Source organism: Podarcis pityusensis (genome assembly GCF_964106645.2).
Source record: "Podarcis pityusensis genome assembly, chromosome: 1".
NCBI classification, from domain to species: Eukaryota; Metazoa; Chordata; class Lepidosauria; order Squamata; family Lacertidae; genus Podarcis; species Podarcis pityusensis.
The window spans coordinates 52249717-52271691 of NC_138028.1; the positions used below are offsets into that span (position 1 = coordinate 52249717).

The window sequence follows — 21975 nt, forward strand, 5'->3', positions numbered from 1 at the left end:
CTCAGAAACAGCTGATGTAACGCGGGTGGTGGGTGGGTTAAACCACAGAGTCTAGGGCTTGCCGACCAGAAAGTCGGAGGTTCGAATCCCCGTGACGGGGTGAGCTCCCGTTGCTCGGTCCCTGCTCCTGCCAACCTAGCAGTTTGAAAGCACGAAGTGTTAGGTTGTGGGTGAACATATCATACAACACAGTGATTCTTCAAACAGCTCTTGTTTATTCAAAGGCCAGAACAGAACTGAACTGAAGGGTTCAGCCAGCCTGCTTATATAGAGCTCCACTACAACGCAACAGTAAAATCTTTCTGTAACTATCCAATCACTCAACATCACTTTCAATTCCTTATTCGCATATGTGGATCTGAGTGAAAACTATCTACAGTATCCCCCTGCTGGCCCAGGGTGAGAACTTCAGTACATAACACGAAGTGCAAATAGATAAATAGGTACCGCTCCGGTAGGAAGGTAAACAGCGTTTCCGTGTGCTGCTCTGGTTTGCCAGAAGCGGATTAGTCATGCTGGCCACGTGACCCAGAAGCTGTATGCTGGCTCCCTTGGCCAGTAAAGCCAGATGAGCGCCACAACCGCAGAGTCGTCCACGACTGGACCTAACAATCAGGGGTCCCTTTACCTTTACTCTCAGAAACAGCTGATGTAACAGGGACTGAGGGTTATATCCTTTAAATCAATCAATCAATCAATCAATCATTTTATTTGTATGCTGCCTTTCCAAAATTAAAATCATGCTTAAGGCAGCTTACAGCATATAAAAAATTACATCATTACAAACATAACCACAGTAGTCATAAACAATAAAAAAACATCCAAAAGTACCCAACCAGAATGAACAATTTCCACAGAAATCGTACTAAGATCTAAAATAAAGATACAAAAAATTATATCAATAATAGCAACAACTCACCACCCCAAGAAAACCCCCTAAACAATACTCTGGCCCAAGAGTAGCTGGAGTCAGTTAGGGCCCTGCTCTCTCAGGCCAGGTGGAAAAAGGCCCGCAAATCAGGGAGCAGGTCTTCCAGGACTCTCATCCCAGATGGTTCAGACTACGAGTGGAGGTTCGCGTCGCTGAATGCTTCTGCTTATAGCCAATAAATTGATCAATAAATCCCTGCATGTCTTAAAACTAAATGCCAGTTGAAACATTTCTGACATGTTTATTTTCTATGGGAATGGCTCTTTTATGTGCATAGGGCAGGAGGGGGAGTACTGTGTCATATGAGTCCCGCTTTCTCTCTGAAGTGGTACAGTCCAAACACAAAGCTTACTACCACACCTGCTGTTTGTGAGAATGAAGCTAAAATAAGCCTGACAAAACTCAATCACATACGTCCTGTCACGTGTTGGAAACCTTATGCACAACTGAAGCAGCCCCCTTCAGACTAAAGCCCATCGGGTGTTGGCTGAGAAATGAGCCCAGCATATGCAGCAGCACTGAGGGGGCAGGATTCACCCCACACACTCCCAAATTAGCAATGTTACAGGAAAAACACATTTTGATTGTGTGTTGCATTCCCTCCTTGGAAAGAAAAAATCCTGGAAAAAACACGGAGGGATTATTGACCTCCGACCTCAACCCCAAAGAGATACTGGATGCTGCCAGGACATTAAACAAACACTCAGGGCGGTTGGCCTGAGGATGTTCGTACACTTCTCCAGTTACCTAATGTAATCTTTTTGGGGTGGAGGGATGGGGATTGGCATTGCAGAAGAGTGCTTCCCCACTGGATCAGCCAAGTAAACTCTATAGATTCTGACTTATACATCACATTCACTGCCACCCCCCACATTGTAATCACGCCGGTTTTGACCTGGATTAGCTGAAACAGTTCTGCTAGAAATGCATGCGAAAGCACCTGTTGTATCTTTTTTCCAAGGCTATCTGTCTCAAGTGTCAGTCAGATGCACTTTATGCTTCTTATTTTTAGCAGTCATGCAATTTTGAACAAGGTGTATGTGTGTGTGGCGTGGACAATAATTGCAATGTGTTTTCTCTCCCCCCACCCCATCAAGCTACTTTGCAGCAAGCCCCTTTTAAAGGGTCTCCCGTCACTGGCTTGGATGCACTTTCTGCGAGTTGGCCAGCACGGCCCACCCCCTTCTTGCTGACGTCTGACTCTATCGTACATCAGACTTTCCCCAGTGGTGCTGGAGAACGAGCTTCAATGAAAGCTGCCTGCTCGCAGTCTGAAAGGGACTGCAGGCGATGGAACTGCAACTTCCTCCGCTCCTCTTTGCTTCCCCTGGAGCACTGAGCCAGAAATACCCACATGAGGGATGGAGAGGTTATCTGATCATCTAGCCCTGCAGGAGCAACCCCCTAGTTCCTTGTGAATCACTTTTCTCTGTCCACTGCTGCTGGAGGGGATCTATTGCGCTCTTCCAAAGAGGCTGAGACTGGGAGAAATTCTGCAAGGAGGTGGATGATGCTTGCGCTGGCTGAGTAAAGTTGTGGCTTCCTAGCCTGAGACGATGGTTTTGTCTGTCCCAGTGATTGCTCTGGGAGCTACCTTGGGGACTGCTACTGGCCTCCTTGCCTTATGCGGTCTCACCTGCCTGTGCAAATGTAAGCAACCTGGGAAGGGAGCCTCAGACAAGGAGCAAGATCAGGACCCAGAAAATGCCAAGCCCAGCGTACTACAGACAGTCCAGCAGGTAAAGCACCATATTGATTTTGCCCTACTCTTCTCCCATTGATGCAGCGGCTTCAGAACAGCGCGCTCTGAGCTGGGGTGCCCAGTTTGTGATGTACTGTGATTGATAGCAAGCTTCTGTGTTTGCAGGGTTTCAGGGGGCAGCTCTACTTCTGTGCAGGGAGGAAGACAGAAGGCGGCAGGGGGGGGAGGGAGGGGTCTCAGGTGGCGTGTGGGATTACCAAAGCAACAGCCCGCTTTTGTTTTATGAAAGAGCGAGAGAGAAAGCAGGGGTGGCAAACCTACAGGGATCCCACAATGTCTGGGTGGCTAGACCAGGTTGATTTGCATAAAGAGCCTGGACGCCAAGCGAAAAAATAACCGAAATAACAGTAATCATGCTTGAATGTTTCCTAATGCCCACTGATCTTTCCATTTCCATGCATGTATGCACATACGCTTCTGCTGCACAAAAAAAGCCTTCTGTGTAACTAACTAGTGTATATACATATTCATACTGAAATATGTTTGTGAAATTTTAAAATAAGGCATCCCTATCCAGCTGGCAGTCGAAATCTAATTATGACATATGTCATGACAGCTATGGAGAGTCCTGTTACACTGTAGTGAACTTAACTTATAATGCATGTTTAGCTTATTGCGTTATCTCAGTGTTTGCCTAAATGAGGAGTGGAAGCAAAGTGATTGCAGTATATCAGTTGTAACCAGAAATGAGGGTGGCCCATCTGACATAATTTTGGTAACTGGCCTTGAAGGAAAGGGTTCAGATTCCATCCCAGTTATGGACTTGTTGAATGGGTAGGTATGGGTAAATCATTCTCTTTTGGCCTCAGTTGCCAATCTGGAAAATGGGTATCCATGGCCTATTGCACAGGCTATTATATTATTGCTAGATATGTTGACAACAGTCTTAACAACAATAGCAATATATATTTGGCTAATCTGGCTGAAATCTGAGTTGAGAATTATTTGTTTCTTATAAATGATGGAACTTGCCCTCAAAGTGGCTATTGATTTCTGTTCTGAGATGTAAATGTTTTGTTTGTTTGTTCTTTGCTTAAAATGATATATTGCCTTTGTTGGCAAAATCGTCAGCACTTTTCAGTCTTTCTGCTGACTTTCCCCCACATCAGATTGATCAAGATTATGGTGATGCAAACTGGCCACAAATCAGTGCAGTTAGAGCGACAGAAATACATTGGTATAAGCTTAGCCTTAGTGAAATATCTGTTCATACTAGGCTCACCCCTTACATTTCAGGAGAGAGGCAGAGCACTCACAGCCTTTGTTCAAGCACACCTATGATTCTCTCCTTCTTATAAGCCCAGGACTACCCAGTGATATCCATAGTGGAGAGGTATGTCAATAGGGCTTTGTTATGGCTACACCACACTGTGTCATCTGATCTTACTAATTGCAGTCCTGTATACCGTTTCCCCCTCTTTCCTTTAGCTTATACAAGCCTTCTGTGATTGGATTGCAGGGTGTGGGTGGAGGAGTTAAGAAAAGTACATGGAAAAGTCAGATTTATTTTTTTTAAGGGGAGGAATATAACTCAGTGATGAAGCACATGTTAGAAGTCCCTGGTTCAGTCCTTAGTACCCTCGGTTTTTTAAAAAGGTTTGCAGTGGTTTGGCTGGAAAAGACTTAAGCCAGAACTCTTGGAGCAGGGGTACCATCTAGGGGAAGCCAAATTTTCAAGGAGGGGTCCAGGCCCCCACAAAATCCTGCAGCAGCTGTGTGCACACAGCACATCAGCACGCCTCCCGACATGCGCCAGTGACGTCAGCATGCCCTGCGGTCAGGGGCGGAGGAAGGGTGGGGGGGGTGGACTGCCCCGGGTGTCACCACTGAGAGGGGTGACAAAATGCCTGGCGGCACTCACTGCGGGGCCTGCTGTGTGCCCGAGCCATGCGTGGTGTAGTGGTTAAGAGCGGTAGTCTCGTAATCTGGGAAACCGGGTTCGCGTCTCCGCTCCTCCACATGCAGCTGCTGGGTGACCTTGGGCCAGTCACACTTCTTTGAAGTCTCTCAGCCCCACTCACCTCACAGAGTGTTTGTTGTGGGGGAGGAAGGGAAAGGAGAATGTTAGCCGCTTTGAGACTCCTGAAGGGGAGTGAAAGGCGGGATATCAAATCCAAACTCTTCTTCTTCTTCTTCTTCTTCTTCAGTCTCTACACTGCCCAAACGGTCCACCCACTGCCTCCCCCCCACACCTGTAGGGCGGCTGAGTGGGAGGAGGCAGGTAGACTCTGAAGGCCCCGCGGTGTGCCCTGCCCCTATGGGCAGCTTGCCCCAGGCGCCCGAGCAATTTCCTCCACTGCTACCTGCAGTGTGTGCACACAGCCATGTGTATGTCACATGGCCCGGTCCCCTGGAGAGTTGCTGTCCATCAGAGTAGACAGTACTAGTACAATGGGCCAATGGCCTCAGTCTGTTAACTTCATATATTCCTCCCTGCTTGAATTTATACCAGGTTGTAGCTGTTATATATACAGCACTTTATAGTCATGCCTTAGTTATCAAACGCCTTGGTACTTGGATGTTTTAGCTCCTGAACACCACAAACCCAGAAGTGACTGTTCCAGTTTGCAAACGTTTTTCAGAAGCCGAATGTCCGACGTGGTTTCCACAGCTTCCGCTTGAGTGCAGGAAGCTCCTGAAGCCAATTGGAAACCGTGCCTTGGTTGTTGAACCGTTTTGGGAGTCGAAAGGACTCCCAGAATGGGTTAAGTTCAGCAACCAAGGTACGACTGTATAACCCTACTACAGTGGTACCTTGGTTTACAAACTTAATTCGTTCCGGAAGTCCGTTCTTAAACCGAAATCGTTCTTAAACTGAGGCGTGCTTTCCCTAATGGGGCCTCCCGCCGCCAGTGCCCTTCCACCGTTCAGCTTCTGTTCTTAGATTGAGGTAAAGTTCGCAAACTGGGACACTACTTCCGGTTTTTTGGAGTTCATAAAATGAATAGTTCGTAAACAGGGCTGTTTTTAAACTGAGGTACCACTGTATCACTCATCCTCATGGCAAATTTTGATGCAGTTTTCATTTTTTAAAGTCCATAAGCGAATACCACTTTTAAATGGAACCAGACAAATACCAAAGCCAGCACTTATTTTCGGGTTGCCATACATCCAGATTGCCCAGACATATATGGAACACTGCATTCAGCAGCAGTGTTTGGGTGGAAATTGTCAAAAGTGTCTGGGAGTGCCAATTTTCCATAAAAATAGCTCAAAATGGTCAAAAAACAACTTTGGGCAAAACTAAAAATGAAACAAACCTTTCTGTCCAGATTTTCACTGTTTGAAATATGGCAACCCTAATCATAAGGACTCCTAATCCTTCTGTTGTGCTTGAAGTTAATGATCTTTTGCATTTCAGAGATGAGCAAATCTTATTGTTGCATCTCATAAACTAGAGCCCACTTCATGAGATGCATGAAGTGGGAGCCACATTTGCCATGCACATTCTGCACATAGGTGTAAAGAAAAAGAAGATAAAGTCTGCAGCTAAATGGCAATGGAATCCAAGAAGTACAGCCAGTGACAATAAAACTGGGTTTTAAATTAGGCAAGCCAGATATTATTAAATTACAGTATCCAAAGCCCTTGCCAGCATGAGCAAAAATGATAGATGTCCAAAGGATTTAAGCTCTAGTTGTGTTGTCACAAACCTTTCTTTTCCTCTCTGCACCCATGCATTGAAAATACCTGATTACTGAGGATCATGTCTCTGATTAACTATGGTCTAGTCTGCAAAAGCTTATGCCATAACAAAATTAAATAGTCTTTGTTGTTTTTGCTGCAGCAGACTAACATCTCTCTGGAAATCTTTTAAGTGTTTACTCAGAAGCCTGTGCAGCAACTTCATTAAAGCTTATTCCCAGCCAGATCAAATCAGAGGTCGTTACTTCACACAATCTGGCACACATACATCTAGTCCTAAATGATACACTCACAAATCCCATATTGACTCTCACTTTTCCTCCTTTGTCTTGTGAAATGTCTCTCTGTAATGGTAGGTCTACAGTGGCTGTTTCACCCGTTCAAGTTAATTATCATCATCATCATCATCAAAAAACATAATAAAAGCATCAATCCTTAAAAACTTCCCTAAACAGGGCTGCTTTCAGATGTCTTGTTTATTTCCTTGACATCTGAAGGGAGCGTGTTCCACAGGGAGGGTGCCACTACCAAGAAGGCCTTCTGCCTGGTTCCCTGTAACTTCACTTCTCACAGTGAGGGAACCAGCAGAAGACCCTCAGAGGAGGACCTCAGTGTCCGGGCTGAACAATGAGGGTGGAGATGCTCCTTCAGGTATACTGGGCTGAGGCTGTTTAGGGCTTTAAAGGTCAGCACCAACACTTTGAATTGTGCTCAGAAACGTACTGGGAGCCAGTGAAGATTCTTTAGGACCGGTGTTATATGGTCCCAGCAGCCACTCCCAGTCACTAGTCTAGCTGCCGCAGTCAATACTGAATTCTGCCATCGACAAGTGAGGAACATGAATGTGTGAATTGGCACTGTAATTACATGATTAAAGAGGCAGTCTGTCTTTGAAGGTGGAAGATATCCTTAGATAACTTGCCTGCGTAATTCTGATTCCCCCCCCCCTTCTGTTTTCAAAAATAACCAGGCTTCTCTTGCCAGGAACAAGCCTTCCTTTTCCAAGCGTCTGCTTCAGAACAAGTGCATATGTGTTTCAAACCTAAGCCTCAGATGGATTTGTTTGTGTGGGAAGTGTATTCTATCTGTATCCATTTATATCGGTTCCTTAGCACATATACACTGTTATAGTTTTCCATCAGTGGGAAGAGAACAATGTTTGGAACACAGATGCTGAATCTTGTCAATATCGGGGATTGTGACACGGTCATGGAGGGGAAGCTAGAGTATGTTTTTTACACATAATTGTATTCTTGCCTTTCTACACTGCAAGAAATGTCATGCATTGCAAAAGAAATCCAAAATAATAAATTCAGGTTCTCCAGTTCTGAGAAATCTACCTAACAAAAATATATTTTGCATATGGTTTGGTGTTTTGACATGGGCTGGCTTACAATGGGAATCTACTATTCTGAGTCAGTTGGTGTTTGTTCAACCCTAGCAACCAATCCAGTCTCTCTCTCTCTCTCTCTCTCTCTCTCTCTCTCTCTCTCTCTCTCTCTCTCTCGTTCAGAAAAGAAAGCAGAAAGGTTGTGCTTTCAGGGCTTCTCATATTTCAAACCTGTACATATCATCTTATTTAAGATGTGGTGGTTGCATTTCCATTTGCAAAGGGGACGGGAGTCTCTTAAATCATCAGCTGTCACAATTTGAGAAGCAGAACTTGTAGTATTCACAATAAACAAAAGCAGATGCAGCTGGAGAAGAGGCGGATTGGTCCCCACAGCACTTGTGTATGGCTCCCCTGGGGGCTGTCGGTTGTTATGCAATGATGGATTGCCTGGTGGAGTGTCTGGCTTTTGGCACGAAATGATGGCAGCAACAATAGCTCATGTCTCGTGCTCTCCACTGCAAGGCGAGCCCACCGCTACATGCCTGATATAAAATATACTACAACACAATCACACACCCTGACTTGTGCTGTAGCCAAAAGCATCCGTCTGAACATTGGAATTGTTATTTGTGTGGACACAACCATGTATATACAAGGGATAAAACTTGTACATCTATCAGCCCCCTACTTCCCGTAGCTTAAAACAAGGAGGAAGGCACTTGAAAAAGAAAAAATCCCAAACCACATTTCCTTAAATGTTAGATGTTTTTAACTATAGCAACCAGACATTGGTCCACTTTGAAGCTAACCAAAAGGGGGAAGGGATTACAGGGACAGAGCAATCTGCCTTAGACTAGGTGGCCCACTTCTCAAGTTATGGTTCATGGGATTGAGTAATGGGATAATAGAAAAAACAAAAGCGTACAACAGGGATGGAGAACCTGCAGCCTGCCAGATGTGGCTGGACTAAAACTCCCATCATTCCTGTCCATTGGCTCTGCTGTCATGGGCTGATGGGAGATAGAATCCCACATCTGGAGAGCCACAGATCCCTCACCTCTTCTGTACAGCATACAGAAAATGTCATTATGCAATCCAGTGTTAGGTGTCCAGGGGAAATGGAGTCATTGTCCTGTTATTACTAACTCTGAGGTGCTCTCAAGCTGTGAGCCATGCAAGGGAGGCTGCATGGCAACAGTGGTGTAGTGTGGGAGGGGGCCATGGCACAAAATTATGAGAGGGCACCACCAGATGCCCCCATGCAGGCGCAGGCTTCCGCGGGGATCCCTGTTCTGGCGGCAGAGTAGCACAGGCCCACGGTGCGCAGGCACGGACAGAGTGAGGCGGGCAAGGGGCAACCCCAGCGCAGCCTGGCCCAGCTTTTCTCTCTGTGGGCATCGGGAAGATTCGCCTGCCAAGGGTTGTGACAGCTGACAGGGCTCCTCTCTGCGTGGGCAGGCAGGCAGTACAATGTGGCCCCGGGTTATTTGGGGGGGAGAGACACTACAGCAGCATGGTGGCTTGTTCGCCCTGGGCACCAGCAACCCACACTACACCACTGCATGGCAACAAATGGTAATACTATGTTCTTCTGGCATGACCCAGTGCAGTGCCATAGGGAGCTAGAGTACCCCCATTCGACATTCAGCTTGGCAATCAAATACTCCAGCTCCAGGGATTATTTTCTCCAGGAAACAGGGCATAAAAAAGTATGCATGTTCATTTTTCCTAATATACACATTTGTTTAGGCAAGTTGAACAAGCATAATGCATTTTTATATATTATTTTTGTTAAGGTGTGCATTTTTGTATGCGCTTAACATAAATATTTCTGGTTGGAAAACGATTGTGAAATCTGTAAAAGTGTGAATTTCAAAGGATAGCTGTGTTTCTGTTTCTGTTTTGTTTCAGGGAGTGTGAATTAGGTAGATTCACATAAAAATGTTAACAAAAGGACCATAACAATCCATAACAGAATCCATAACAGAACAATTCATAACAGAGAGAAGGATGAAGAGTGGGAGGAAAGCATCTAAAAAGAATAAGAAAACCGACTTCCGGGGGCGGCGCGAACGGCAATGGCGGTCCTCTTCTGACCGGGAGAGGAGGCTCCCCAGGCAACGGGTCGTCCGCTACGGCGAAGCGGAGACCCACTCTGGAAAACCCCAGGCGGCAAGAGCCTGGGGTCTTGAGGCTCGGTGGGCGCCTTGAGCGACCCTCCAAGCGCAGAAGGAACCCCGTAAGGGGCTCCGGAGCGCGGAGGGGGGTTGCGGCGCTGAGAGCTGTTTCACAGCCTGAGGAGCGAAGCCGCGCTGCTACTGTCGGTGAGCGCTGATCCTTTTTCCTGCTAAATTACGGATTCGGACGAAAAAGCAACCAACTTGTGAGTAAAAGACTGAGTCACTTGAACTTGAGATTTTAAAGGGAAAATTTAAATTGGCTTGAACTTGGCTGAAAGCGGAGAGACGTGGAAGCAGGAAGTCCGTCTTCCGCAGCCATTGAACTTGAAAAAAAGCAACCAGCTGGAGGAGTGGAGGCTGAAAGAAAGAGATTCTAAGTTGTACAGATCTAAGCATCTATTGAACTTGCATCTTAAAGTAAAGACTTTAAGCTAAAGATTTGGGATTTTTATTTGCACTTGACTTTCCTCCTTTTATTGGATTACAAATTAGAAGGTGAAACCCAGAGTCAGGAGCTGCCTGAGCACTAAGGGAGCTGTCAGCACTGCAGATTTGGATACTGTATATTGGAACTTGAAACAATCTGAGGGTATTGAGACCTTTTAAATTTGAAACATTCTTTTTGGAGATAAATAAGCACTGTCTGTAACAAAGTGACCATTTATAAACTCTGCTAAACATTTGTATTTGAAGGTTCTTGGACATTAAATTAGACTCTGAAAGACATATTAAGCTCCCTCTAGAGGATTGGATTAAAACAGTGACTTTACATGCACTTTTTACTTTCGATTCCCTTGCTGTTTGCTTGCTCTGGACCTTTCCATTCCCATGGGAATAACTCAGTGTGACCTTGACTGACAGATAACGTTGGAATGAGTGGCACAAGAAAAAGAGGGAGAGCTAAACAAACAACTTTAACAACTCTAACCTCAGCCTCACAGACACGTAGATCATCTGTACCTACTTTGCCCTCAGAAGTGGAGGGAGAGGGCGAAGCAGAGCAGTTACAATTGGAAGATATGGCCTCAGGAGCATCTGTTTCTGTTCTAGACAAAATTTTTGAAAAATTGGAAGCTTTGGACAAGAAAGTAGATGCGCAATCAGCAAAGATTGACAAAAACACAGAATGTCTAAATAAATTAACCACACAAGTGGCACAGAATGCACAAGCAATTGGACAGTTAACGGAGGCCTCAGCAGAAAATCGGAAATTGACTGAGGACACCAGACAAAAATTAGAAAATTTAGAGCAAGAGGTAAGACCACTCACTAAACAAGTAGGGGAACATCAGATTTATCTCTCTATGATAGAACTGCGAAACCGTGAGAACAACTTAAGGATTAGATCACTACAAGAGGCAGAAGAAGGACATCTAACTGAGTTTTTGACCAAAGAATTCTCCAAGTTCTGGAACTTGGAAGAAAAGGACTTTAAAATCGTGTCAGCTTTCAGACTTGGAAGATTCATAAAGAAGGAGAGGCCCAGAGACTGTTTGATAACATTGAGATCAAAGGAGGAAAGGGATAAGATTTTGGGACTACATTTTGTAAAATCACTGGAGGTTTTGGATAGAAGAATTGAAATTTATAAAGATATCCCAAGACTACTGCTTGATCTTAGAGCCGCCTATTCGGAACTTGTCAAACTACTAAGGAGCAACGCAATTCCATTCAGGTGGGAATTTCCCCAAGGAATATCTTTTACCTTTAGAGGGAGAAAGGTTAAAGTAAGAACACTGGAAGAGAGAGACAAATTCCTGTCTACATACGGAGAGGACCTTCAAAAAGGAATTGAACTACCTTCTGGGCCTGAGGCAACGCCAGTACCAACATCAGCATCTGTGGAACCTGAAGATCCTGAGAAGATACCACCCCTTGAAAAATAACCAGATAGTTCAGGATGTCTCTGCAACTGTTGAGCTGGAATATTAATGGTTGTAACATTCCGGAAAAAAGGAAGAAAATATTTCATATATTAAAAAAAGAACAATTGGACATTATTTGTTTACAAGAAACACATGTGACGAGGCTCCACAGAAAAGTGTTAATAAATAAAAGATTGGGCCAGGAATTTGTATCGTCTGACAAAGTTAAGAAGAGAGGCGTGGTGATATATGCAAAAGAGAGCCTGTCACCTAAATTCCTATGTAAGGATGAACATGGAAGAATCTTGGCTATTGAGATACAATATCAAGGAGAGAAACTGCTGATATTAGGAATCTATGCACCCAATGAAGGGAAATCGGAATTTTACAAGAAGTTGCAGGAGACAATGCTGGACTATCTAGACTACAACAACATCATAATGATGGGAGATATGAATGGGGTCGTATCAACTAACATGGACAAGTCACAAAGTCAAAATGTTACAAAAGACGGCAGACTACCTAAAATCTTTTTTGAAATGACTGACAATATGGATTTGATTGACATTTGGAGGACAAAGAACCCACTAGGAAGAGAGGGAACATTCTTTTCTGAAGCCCAACTGACCTGGACAAGAATCGACCAAATATGGATTTCTAGAGGCCTGGCACCTAAGGTCAGAAAAGTGGAAATCTGCCCAAAGACCTGCTCCGACCATAATGCAGTAAAGATGGATATGACACTATTACCAACTGGATCCTTTAGATGGAAGATGAATGACAATTTGTTTAGAGATCAGGAAATTACCAAGAAGGCCCAAAAAGTTTTGAAGGACTATTTTGAGATAAATATGAATGATATGGTGGAAAAAAGAATAATCTGGGACGCAAGCAAAGCTGTAATGAGGGGATTCTTGATACAACAGAATGCAGTAAAGAAAAGAACACAAAATGAGAAAAAAGATAAGATCTTGGATAAAATAAAAGAATTAGAGAAGAAATTAAGAGTGAATCCGAAGTCACAGCCAACTCTGAGAGAAATTAAACTTTATCAAACACAATATTCTAAATTGATAAATCAGGAAATTGAATGGAAGGTTAAATTAATGAAACAAAAAACGTTTGAGTCGGCAAATAAATGTGGAAAACTGCTAGCTTGGCAGCTGAAGAGAAGACAAAGATTAAATACTGTTACAAACTTAGAGGTTGATGGAAAAAACATCCAGAATCCAGTGGACATCAGAAAGTGTTTCCAGAGATACTTCAAAAAATTATACACCCAAGGGCCGCAAGATGATGATGAGATTAAACAATTTTTGGCAAAAAACGGACTATCTAAATTGACACAAGAAAATAGGACAATCCTGAATTCTAAAATAACACGACAGGAGATCGAACAAGCCATCCAGAACATGCAACTTGGCAAATCTCCAGGACCAGATGGGCTGACCTCCAAGTACTATAAGACATTAAAAGACTATTTGATACAACCTTTGATGGAGGTCAGCAATGAAATTATGGAGGGGAAGAGGGCACCGGAGTCGTGGAAGGAAGCGTTCATCACATTAATACCAAAGTCGGAAGCTGAAAAGACACAACTTAAGAACTACCGTCCCATCTCTCTTTTAAATGTGGATTACAAAATATTTGCAGACATTTTGGCAAATAGATTTAAAAAAGTTTTAAATGAAGTAATTCATAAGGACCAGGCCGGCTTTCTCCCAGGAAGACATCTGTTTGCTAATACAAGGAACATTATTGACATTTTGGAACTTTTGCAAACAGACATAAATACAAAAGCAGTTTTAATTTTTATAGACGCGGAGAAGGCCTTTGACAATATCTCCTGGAAATTTATGATGGGAAATTTAAAAGAGATGGGAGTGGGACGGGGTTTTGAGAATGGGATCGAGGCGATATATTCAGAACAGAAAGCTAAACTGATAGTTAATAATGTGGTTACAGAAGAGTTTAAAATTGAAAAAGGGACACGACAAGGTTGCCCTATTTCCCCTTTGTTATTTATTTCGGTTCTGGAAGTGCTATTGAACATGATTAGAGAGGATCGGTTGGTGGAAGGAATTCAGGTCGGTCAGAAACAATATAAATTAAAAGCTTTTGCAGATGACCTGGTTTTGACCTTGCAGAAGCCAGAGCCCAGTACGAAAAGAGTATTACAACTGATTAATGACTTTGGTCGGGTGGCTGGATTTAAACTAAATAAACAGAAAACTAAGGTTTTGGGGAAAAATTTGACTGATACAGAGTCAGAACGGTTTCAGAATGAGACGGAACTTAATGTGGTTAAAAAAGTAAAATACCTAGGGGTAAACATAACAGCAAAAAATCTAAGTCTATTTAAGGACAATTATGAAAAATGCTGGACAGAAATTAAGAGAGACTTAGATAGTTGGTCAAAATTGAAACTTTCTTTGTTAGGCCGAATTGCTGCTATCAAGATGAATGTATTGCCAAGGATGTTGTTTTTATTTCAAACACTTCAGGTCTTGGACAAAACGGGGTGCTTTCAGAAGTGGCAGAGAGACATTTCTAAGTTTGTCTGGCAGGGCAAAAAGCCCAGAATTAAGTTTAAGATATTAACTGATGCAAAACAAAGAGGGGGCTTTGCCCTGCCAGACTTAAAGCTGTATTATGAAGCCGCAGCGTTCTGCTGGCTAAAAGATTGGCTACTTCTTGAGGACACTGATGTGCTGGATTTGGAAGGGTTTAACAATGCCTTTGGATGGCATGCATATTTATGGTATGACAAGGTTAAAGCAAATAAGGCCTTTAAGAACCATATTGTCAGAAAATCATTGTTTAATGTCTGGACAAAATATAAAGACTTGTTGGAAAATAAAACACCAAGGTGGCTTTCACCTTTGGAAGCCAAGGCCCGAAAAAGACCCAATATGGAGGCTAAATGGCCAAAATATTGGGAAATACTAGAAAAGGATGGTGACAATTGGAAATTGCAGAGTTTGGAGAAAATGAAAGACAAAGTGCGAGATTGGTTACATTACGCTCAGATTAAAGAAATTTTTAAAAATGATAAGAAACTAGGGTTCCAGGTGGAGAAATCGAAATTAGAAACAGAATTGTTAGAACCAAAGATTAAGGTACTTTCAAGGATGTATAACTTGCTGTTGAAATGGAATACACAAGATGAAACGGTTAAATCGGCTATGATAAGGTGGGCACAGGATATTGGGCATAATATCATGTTTGAGGACTGGGAGAGGTTGTGGAGCAATGGATTGAAATTTACTGCATGTAACGCTCTGAAAGAAAATGTAATGAAAATGATTTATAGATGGTATATGACCCCAGTCAAACTTGCCAAAATCTACCACCTGTCTGATAATAAGTGTTGGAAATGCAAAGAGTGTGAGGGAACGTTCTTCCACCTCTGGTGGACTTGCCCTAAAGTGAAGGCGTTCTGGGAAATGATTTATAATGAACTGAAAAAGGTATTTAAATATACCTTCACTAAGAAACCAGAGGCTTTCCTTTTGGGTATTGTCGGCCAAGGGGTGGCAAAGAAGGACCAGACATTTTTTATGTATGCAACAACAGCAGCAAGGATACTTCTCGCAAAACATTGGAAAACTCAAGATCTACCCACACTGGAAGAATGGCAGATACAGCTGATAGACTACATGGAACTTGTTGGGTTTGGAACTTAACAGGTTAAGAAGTTCCCATGATGCCTCAGCATTCTGACGTCAGCTTTAGAAGCTGGGAGGAGTCTGGGAGGAGTCACGCTCTGTTCCCCTCTGTTCTCTGAGGGAAGAGGTGGCAGTTTGTCATGGCTGCTGTGAGCCCAGGAGATTCCTGGGGAAAGTCGGAATAAAGGACTGATAAATAGACAAACCGGGCTCTGTGTGTTTGTCGGAAGCTAAGTGGAAGCTACGTGACAGTTTTCACCGCTGTGTTTAACTCTGCTGAGGCGTGACTGGAGAGCTACTGGAGACGGAGCTGAGTGGCGCAGCTCGGAGGAAGCGCGCCGGGCATAAAGAGCTAATTGTGGATCGTAAATCAATTAGCGGGGGTCACGCCAAACCAATAAATCAATTCCACAGGTTATGGACCCTTAATCACCGATCGTAAAACTGTCAGAGCTGCCGGAATGCGTTTGAAGTCTGCGGTCTGAAGCAGAGACGCTGGCAGGGGTTTTTGCCTGGTGTTAAGAGGCAAAGGAGAGCTGCGGAGCTCAGAGCAGCTGAAAGACACAGAGGTTTGCCTGTGCTGAGAGCTGAGTGCTGGGAGCTGAGAGCAGCTGGAAAATCGTTTCTCCACGGATGGGTGCCGGAGGAGCTTGTGATCTGTGAGTACAGCTTGGGGCCCCTTGGGAGAACGGAAGACAATGGCCGGCAGCCAGGTCTTGGAGGACATTGCGTTTGAACAGCTCACTCTAAGAAGTTGAGCAAGGGCGTAAAGTCAGCAAGGGCTGTCTGGGAATGTGCTGCTGGGATGTGCTGTGAAGCTTCAGCAGGAGGCCAGAGCCCTGGAGAAGTATTGAGAAAAGCCTAGAGATGGCTGGAGCCCCTGTTCCTGATGCTTTAGCCTCAAGGAGTGCTAGTGAGCAGATCGGGGGGGCGAAGGATTCCAAAGGCAAGTGTAAAAGTTTTCCACTGTGCGTGCTGGAGTGGAATGTCAACAAAGCAGGTTCCCAGAAAGCCGCAGTGGGAGCCAGGCCAGAAGGGGCGAAGCTGGCAAGGAGTGCTTTTCGGGAAGAAGGAGAAGGAGGGCCAAGCCAGCTGGGAGGAGCCCCGGGCAGTGTTTTTCCACTGGAGTTCGTCGTTGCTGCCCATGGAGAGCGGAGACAGCTGGGCAGGAAGGTCCCAAGGTCAACCAGCTGAGTTCCCATGGGAACCAGTCTCGGAGAGGAGGCCAGCGTGGGAACGCAAGGGAAAGACGTGGTTCAGACGCTGGGGAGGGTTGTTTTCTTATCACTGCTTCTATGGCAACTGTGAAGAACAACTCCAGCCAGGACACGGTGACGCGCTGGGTTTTGAATACTGCTGTTGGTCAGCACCTGCTAAGCGAGCCTGCTGGCAAAATGCGGAACTGCAGGGCTGTTTCAACAGGACACAACTGTGATGTTAGCAGACGGAATGAGAAAGTCGGTTTCTGCTGTGGCTAACATGTTTTTTTCTCCTTTACAGGAGGAGCTAGAGGTCTACGTTGTGCCGGGACTGAATTGTTGTTTGTTATCCATTTTCAGAGGGGGGAAACAAGTGGCCAACGTGAAAAGGGGGCAGAACAATCTCTTTGTTCTGGAGTCACCTCTGGAGGGTGGTGGGAATGCTGGAAGAGCACAGGCGCAGTGTGCTAAGGTTCCCAGTCATGTGCAAAAGCTGCACAGGTGCACAAAAGGGTACAAACTCCGGAAATGTGGGAGGTCCCTAGGGTGCAGGGCATGCAAGGGTGCACAGGTACATGGTTTTCCCGGGTTTGGGAGGGTAGCCAAAGAGCCCTTTGAGCTCTTTGAGGCAGATGGTCCAAAGGTTCAGGACATGATCTTCTGTGGATATGATCCTGCAACCAATGGGTGGAAGTTTGCATACCCAGAGGGTGATCAAACCAAGCTGCTGGTCAGTAAGCAGGCTGAGTTCTGTGAACAGGGTGGGTGTTCAAGACTCAGGGATAGTTCTGTTTTTCTCTCAGAATGTCTGTCTGATTCTGAGGAGGAAAGGGAGCCAGAGGCTGATCCCGGTGATGGGGACCAGGTCCAAGATCAGGGTTCAGAACCCGGTGATGGGGACCAGGTCCAAGATCAGGGTTCAGGGCAGGTCTGGGCATCTCCAAAGGTTGTGAAAGGAGTGTCCAGGTGTGAGGCTTCATCTCCGGTTAGCGTAATGGAGAAAGCTCACAAACAGGGTGTCAAGTCAGAGGGGGAAGGATCTGACGGAGAAGACACAACTGCTGGCCCAAATGGGTCAGTAGGGTATCAGGTCACAAGTGCGTGGAAAAGTGTCGCACAGTGTGATTCTGGGAGTGTTGAAGGGGTTCAACAGGTGCCTGGGAAAGATGCCGGGAAGTGGCATAAGGCAAAGGGGAAGGTGTTGAACTCAAAAAGGTCTTGTCAGAATGGTTCGGCAAGAGGGGGTGTTGGGTTTGGAACTTAACAGGTTAAGAAGTTCCCATGATGCCTCAGCATTCTGACGTCAGCTTTAGAAGCTGGGAGGAGTCTGGGAGGAGTCACGCTCTGTTCCCCTCTGTTCTCTGAGGGAAGAGGTGGCAGTTTGTCATGGCTGCTGTGAGCCCAGGAGATTCCTGGGGAAAGTCGGAATAAAGGACTGATAAATAGACAAACCGGGCTCTGTGTGTTTGTCGGAAGCTAAGTGGAAGCTACGTGACAGTTTTCACCGCTGTGTTTAACTCTGCTGAGGCGTGACTGGAGAGCTACTGGAGACGGAGCTGAGTGGCGCAGCTCGGAGGAAGCGCGCCGGGCATAAAGAGCTAATTGTGGATCGTAAATCAATTAGCGGGGGTCACGCCAAACCAATAAATCAATTCCACAGAACTGGCTGAAATGACCGGCAGAATCCGTGACCTGGGAGAAGAGAGGATTGAGGAGGACTGGAAGAAATTTAAGAACTATTTACAAAAGCACTGTAATTTGAGTGAATGCTAAACAAGATGCTAGATCAAAATAACTGAGCACCACTAAATTTAGAAGTTTTTAAGAAAATAAGTAAGATTGTGAAATTTAGCTCCTTTTGAGAATTATAAGATTATGAAATATAAGGGATATAAGAATTTAAATAAGATGATAAATTGCTGACAAAACGTTACAACGATGAAAATGGGAGCGGGAGATGTGAGGAAGTCCAAAGAAAATGTGAAAATATGTTAAGATCAATGTAACATTGCTTATTATGTTTATTTTTATTGTAAAACCTAATAAATTGCTTTAAAAAAAAAATAAAAAGAATAAGAAAACCAGGAAAAAATAGGATTATGGAAGCAATAGCCATGGGTGAATTTATTTAAAAACAAACTGCCTTTGATTTATGAACCATTGTGAATTCTGTCAGTATAGTGTCAGCCTTCATAAGCATGCCCTCTGTTGAAGAAACACCATGTTGGAAATTCTGAATTAATGCAATCAGTATAATTGATGGGGTTCTTTCATTTCAGTTCAATGTTGAGAAGACGGCAGAAGCTGTACAGCCCAGGACAATCCTCAAATTTCCACATATCTATGATCCGAAGCCAGTAGTGACCACATCGGAAATTGTTAACTGTGCAGATTATACCTTAAAGAGGATGAAAGAGCCAAGCAAGGGGAAGCCTACAGCTCTGGATGAGAAAAGAATGAACATTCGTGTCAATGAAGAGTTATTCATTCTCCCTCAAAATGGTGAGCACCTTGCCAAACTACATGTGGTTGCTTCCAATTCAGATTAGTGACCCTAATGTCTCAACAAATGAAACAGATTTGTAAAAATGTTACATGGAAAAAATACGAGGCATTACACTTCTGTAAAACAAGAAAATCTTTAATAAAAAACAAAACAAAAAACAAAACAGATTAGTGACCACACTATTTCCTCTTTCTGATTTCAGTTCCCAGTACAAATGACCAATTGGCAAGTTAGTGAAGTCTTTAAGATTAAGCGGGAGGGTTGGAGGGGTTTTTTAGTGCAAGTTCAATATAAGTTTAGAGCTCCAGTGCAAAAAGTGTACAAATCAATCCTATAATTTAGATTATTGTAACTTGGAGCAAATTCTCTGTATTCACCTCTAGCAATGTTCAGCAGCCCTATTGATTTTTCCCTGTCCACAACCATCCTTTTAAGAGCACTTCTTTTTCTTGTGACAGCTCCAATCATTCTGTTTCCTGGGGATTTTCCAGCAGGCTTGTACATGGTTTATAGAGAAATTTATTTTTAACCTCAGAAATCATTTGGCACTTGGTTTCCCCAGCTTCTTCAGGGCATAATGCCACTGCTTCAGCTACTACTGACCCAGTGATGAAATAATAACGAGAAGTGTTTTAGGGAAGGGATAGGATAGGATGAATTGAACATATCTGCCTTGGGAGAACTCTAGGACCAGAGCTTTAAATGTGTAACAGTTGTTGACAGCTCAGTATGTAGTAAGAACTGTAGTGAATCTCTGAATATTCCTCGCCCAATTAATGTTAAAAACAAGAAATCAGATTCCAAATGGTTCTCCACTGAGCCCAATGATTTGCATATGTAAAATAAATACATGTATTTAATGTGATTTCCTTTAACAATTTATTCCACTACAAGGATTCGGGTTTTTAATGAATATAAATTTTTTAATGTGTGTGTGCAAGGACTGTGATAGCAGAGAGGGAAAGAGGAGAAACAAACGCTCTCCAGAGCATCATGGTCTGATGCTCAACAGGAACAGTTGCTTTGAGAATAGACTATGGAAGAGGGGAGGATGTTGAAGTCCTGCATCCTGGATCCCAGGAGAGCCTGGTTAAAAGCATTTCAAACAATTTAGAGCATAAGCATTGCTTTGATAAATCAAACCATCAAGCTATGGAGCTGTAGTCCATACAATTCAATATTCCATTTTATGCTAAAACAGGGGGATTAAATCCACCACATTTTGAGGAGCGGAAGAGCCATGGCTCTTTCACTGAGCACCTCTTTTGCATGGAGAAGGTCCCAGGTCCTGTCTACAACATCTCCAATTACAGATGGAAACGTCTGCCATCTGAAACTTTGGAGAGCTACTGAGCTCAATGGACCAAAGAGTCTGAGTCAATATTGGGCAGCTTCCTATCTTCCTACATTCCTGAGCAGCTTCTCCTTGGGTTTCAAAGCTTTCAACCAACGTTCATACGGATTTCACCAGTTTTGTCTGTTCCTTCGAGGCTGTACATAGTTTGATCTCATGTGAGGCATCTGATGAAGTGGACTCTAGTCACAAAAGTCCAAAAGAGTCTTCCCCAAACCTTGTACCACCCAGATGTTTTTAACAGCAGCTCCTATCATCCCCAGGCAGCAAACAAAGTGCAAACCCAAAGTTTAGTAGTACAGTGAGCAAGAGAGGCTTTTGTCCATTTCTTGAAAGAGCAGTTTGTAAAATGGCATGCAGGTCAGGTGTCCAAAGAGGGAAAGAAGGTTAAAATCTTGAATCGAGTTATTGCAAGTCCTTTGAGGGGGGTTTTTCCATATAAAATCTGTGGCCAAGGTTCCAAAGTGAGTGGTATAAAATATATCTAGAATGGAGGAGGACCAAGATCTAGACATTTTAACTAATGTTATTGAAAATGATAAATCTAACCTTGCAAAAAAATATTAAAAATCTGTTGAAATGTCGCTTTCTATAAAAGGGCCATCGGTTCATGCCAAGTCAGCTTACCTTTGACGGTCAGGCAACATTGCAGACTGGCCCCGGCCCCCATCGCAATCTGGCAGCATGCTGGGGTGGGAGGCCTGGCCAGTGTGTGTGGCCTGTTGCTTTGTGCACTGACCAATCACAGGCAGGCTGGGATACAGGCCCTCCCTAAGGGTGGGGCCAACTGCACCTGTGGATCCGCTCCTGAAGGATAAATCAAGGCCAACTGGGCCTCACGCAGTTTGTCCCCGGGTCTCCCACTCTTCCTCCCTCTTATAGTAGGCTTCTTGTATGTGCTTGGCTTTGCTATTCTTGAAATAGCATATTTTTACCTGAATCACATATTTTAAATTTCCATCCAGCCTAAAAATCTTGAATAGAGCCAAGATAAAGAACTTGCTATCAATAAAAGATAGTTCCAATGGTATGGCTAGAAACACAAAACAATGGTGGAATGCCAAGGTAATTTGATATGATGTAATCAAAGAGGAAAAACAAATGTAGTCAAATTTGACTGCAACAAGAGGCATCCTCTTATTAAAAGACCCGTGTGTGTTCCAGGTGGAGTGAAAGATGTATGTGTCACTGAGTGTCTGAACCCCGAGAAAGTTGGTGGCTGCAACCAAGTCCCAGAACTTCGCTATTCTCTTGGCTACAACCAACAGAAAGATGCACTGTGTGTTGCTTTTCTTGAAGGTAAGGAGCCCATATCTTTGCATTTTATCAGTTGTGGCAACTTTTCATTTGAAAGCAAAATCATACAACAAGCTCTCCTTACAGATATGAGTAGTAAACAGATCCATAACAAATTTAGGATCCCACATTTTGTTACCATCTCATTTCATATATAAAACCCCCGCAAAGCACGTAACTGTACATCTTGTTTTACAGATGGCAAACAGAAGCCAAGACATTTTGAGCCTTGTGCA

At 44.0% G+C, this 21975-nt stretch overlaps 1 protein-coding gene across 1 annotated transcript in view; it reads left to right on the plus strand.

Moving 5' to 3' along the window:
- Positions 1-2115: 2115 nt before the first annotated feature.
- The window catches only part of SYT13 (synaptotagmin 13), a 37785-nt gene continuing 17925 nt past the window's right edge, over positions 2116-21975 (plus strand). The window contains exons 1-3 of the mRNA XM_081002047.1: positions 2116-2670; positions 18863-19085; positions 21608-21742. Coding sequence (XP_080858173.1) covers positions 2488-2670; positions 18863-19085; positions 21608-21742 — 541 coding nt within the window. The 5' untranslated portion in view covers positions 2116-2487. The remainder of the gene's footprint in view (positions 2671-18862; positions 19086-21607; positions 21743-21975) is intronic.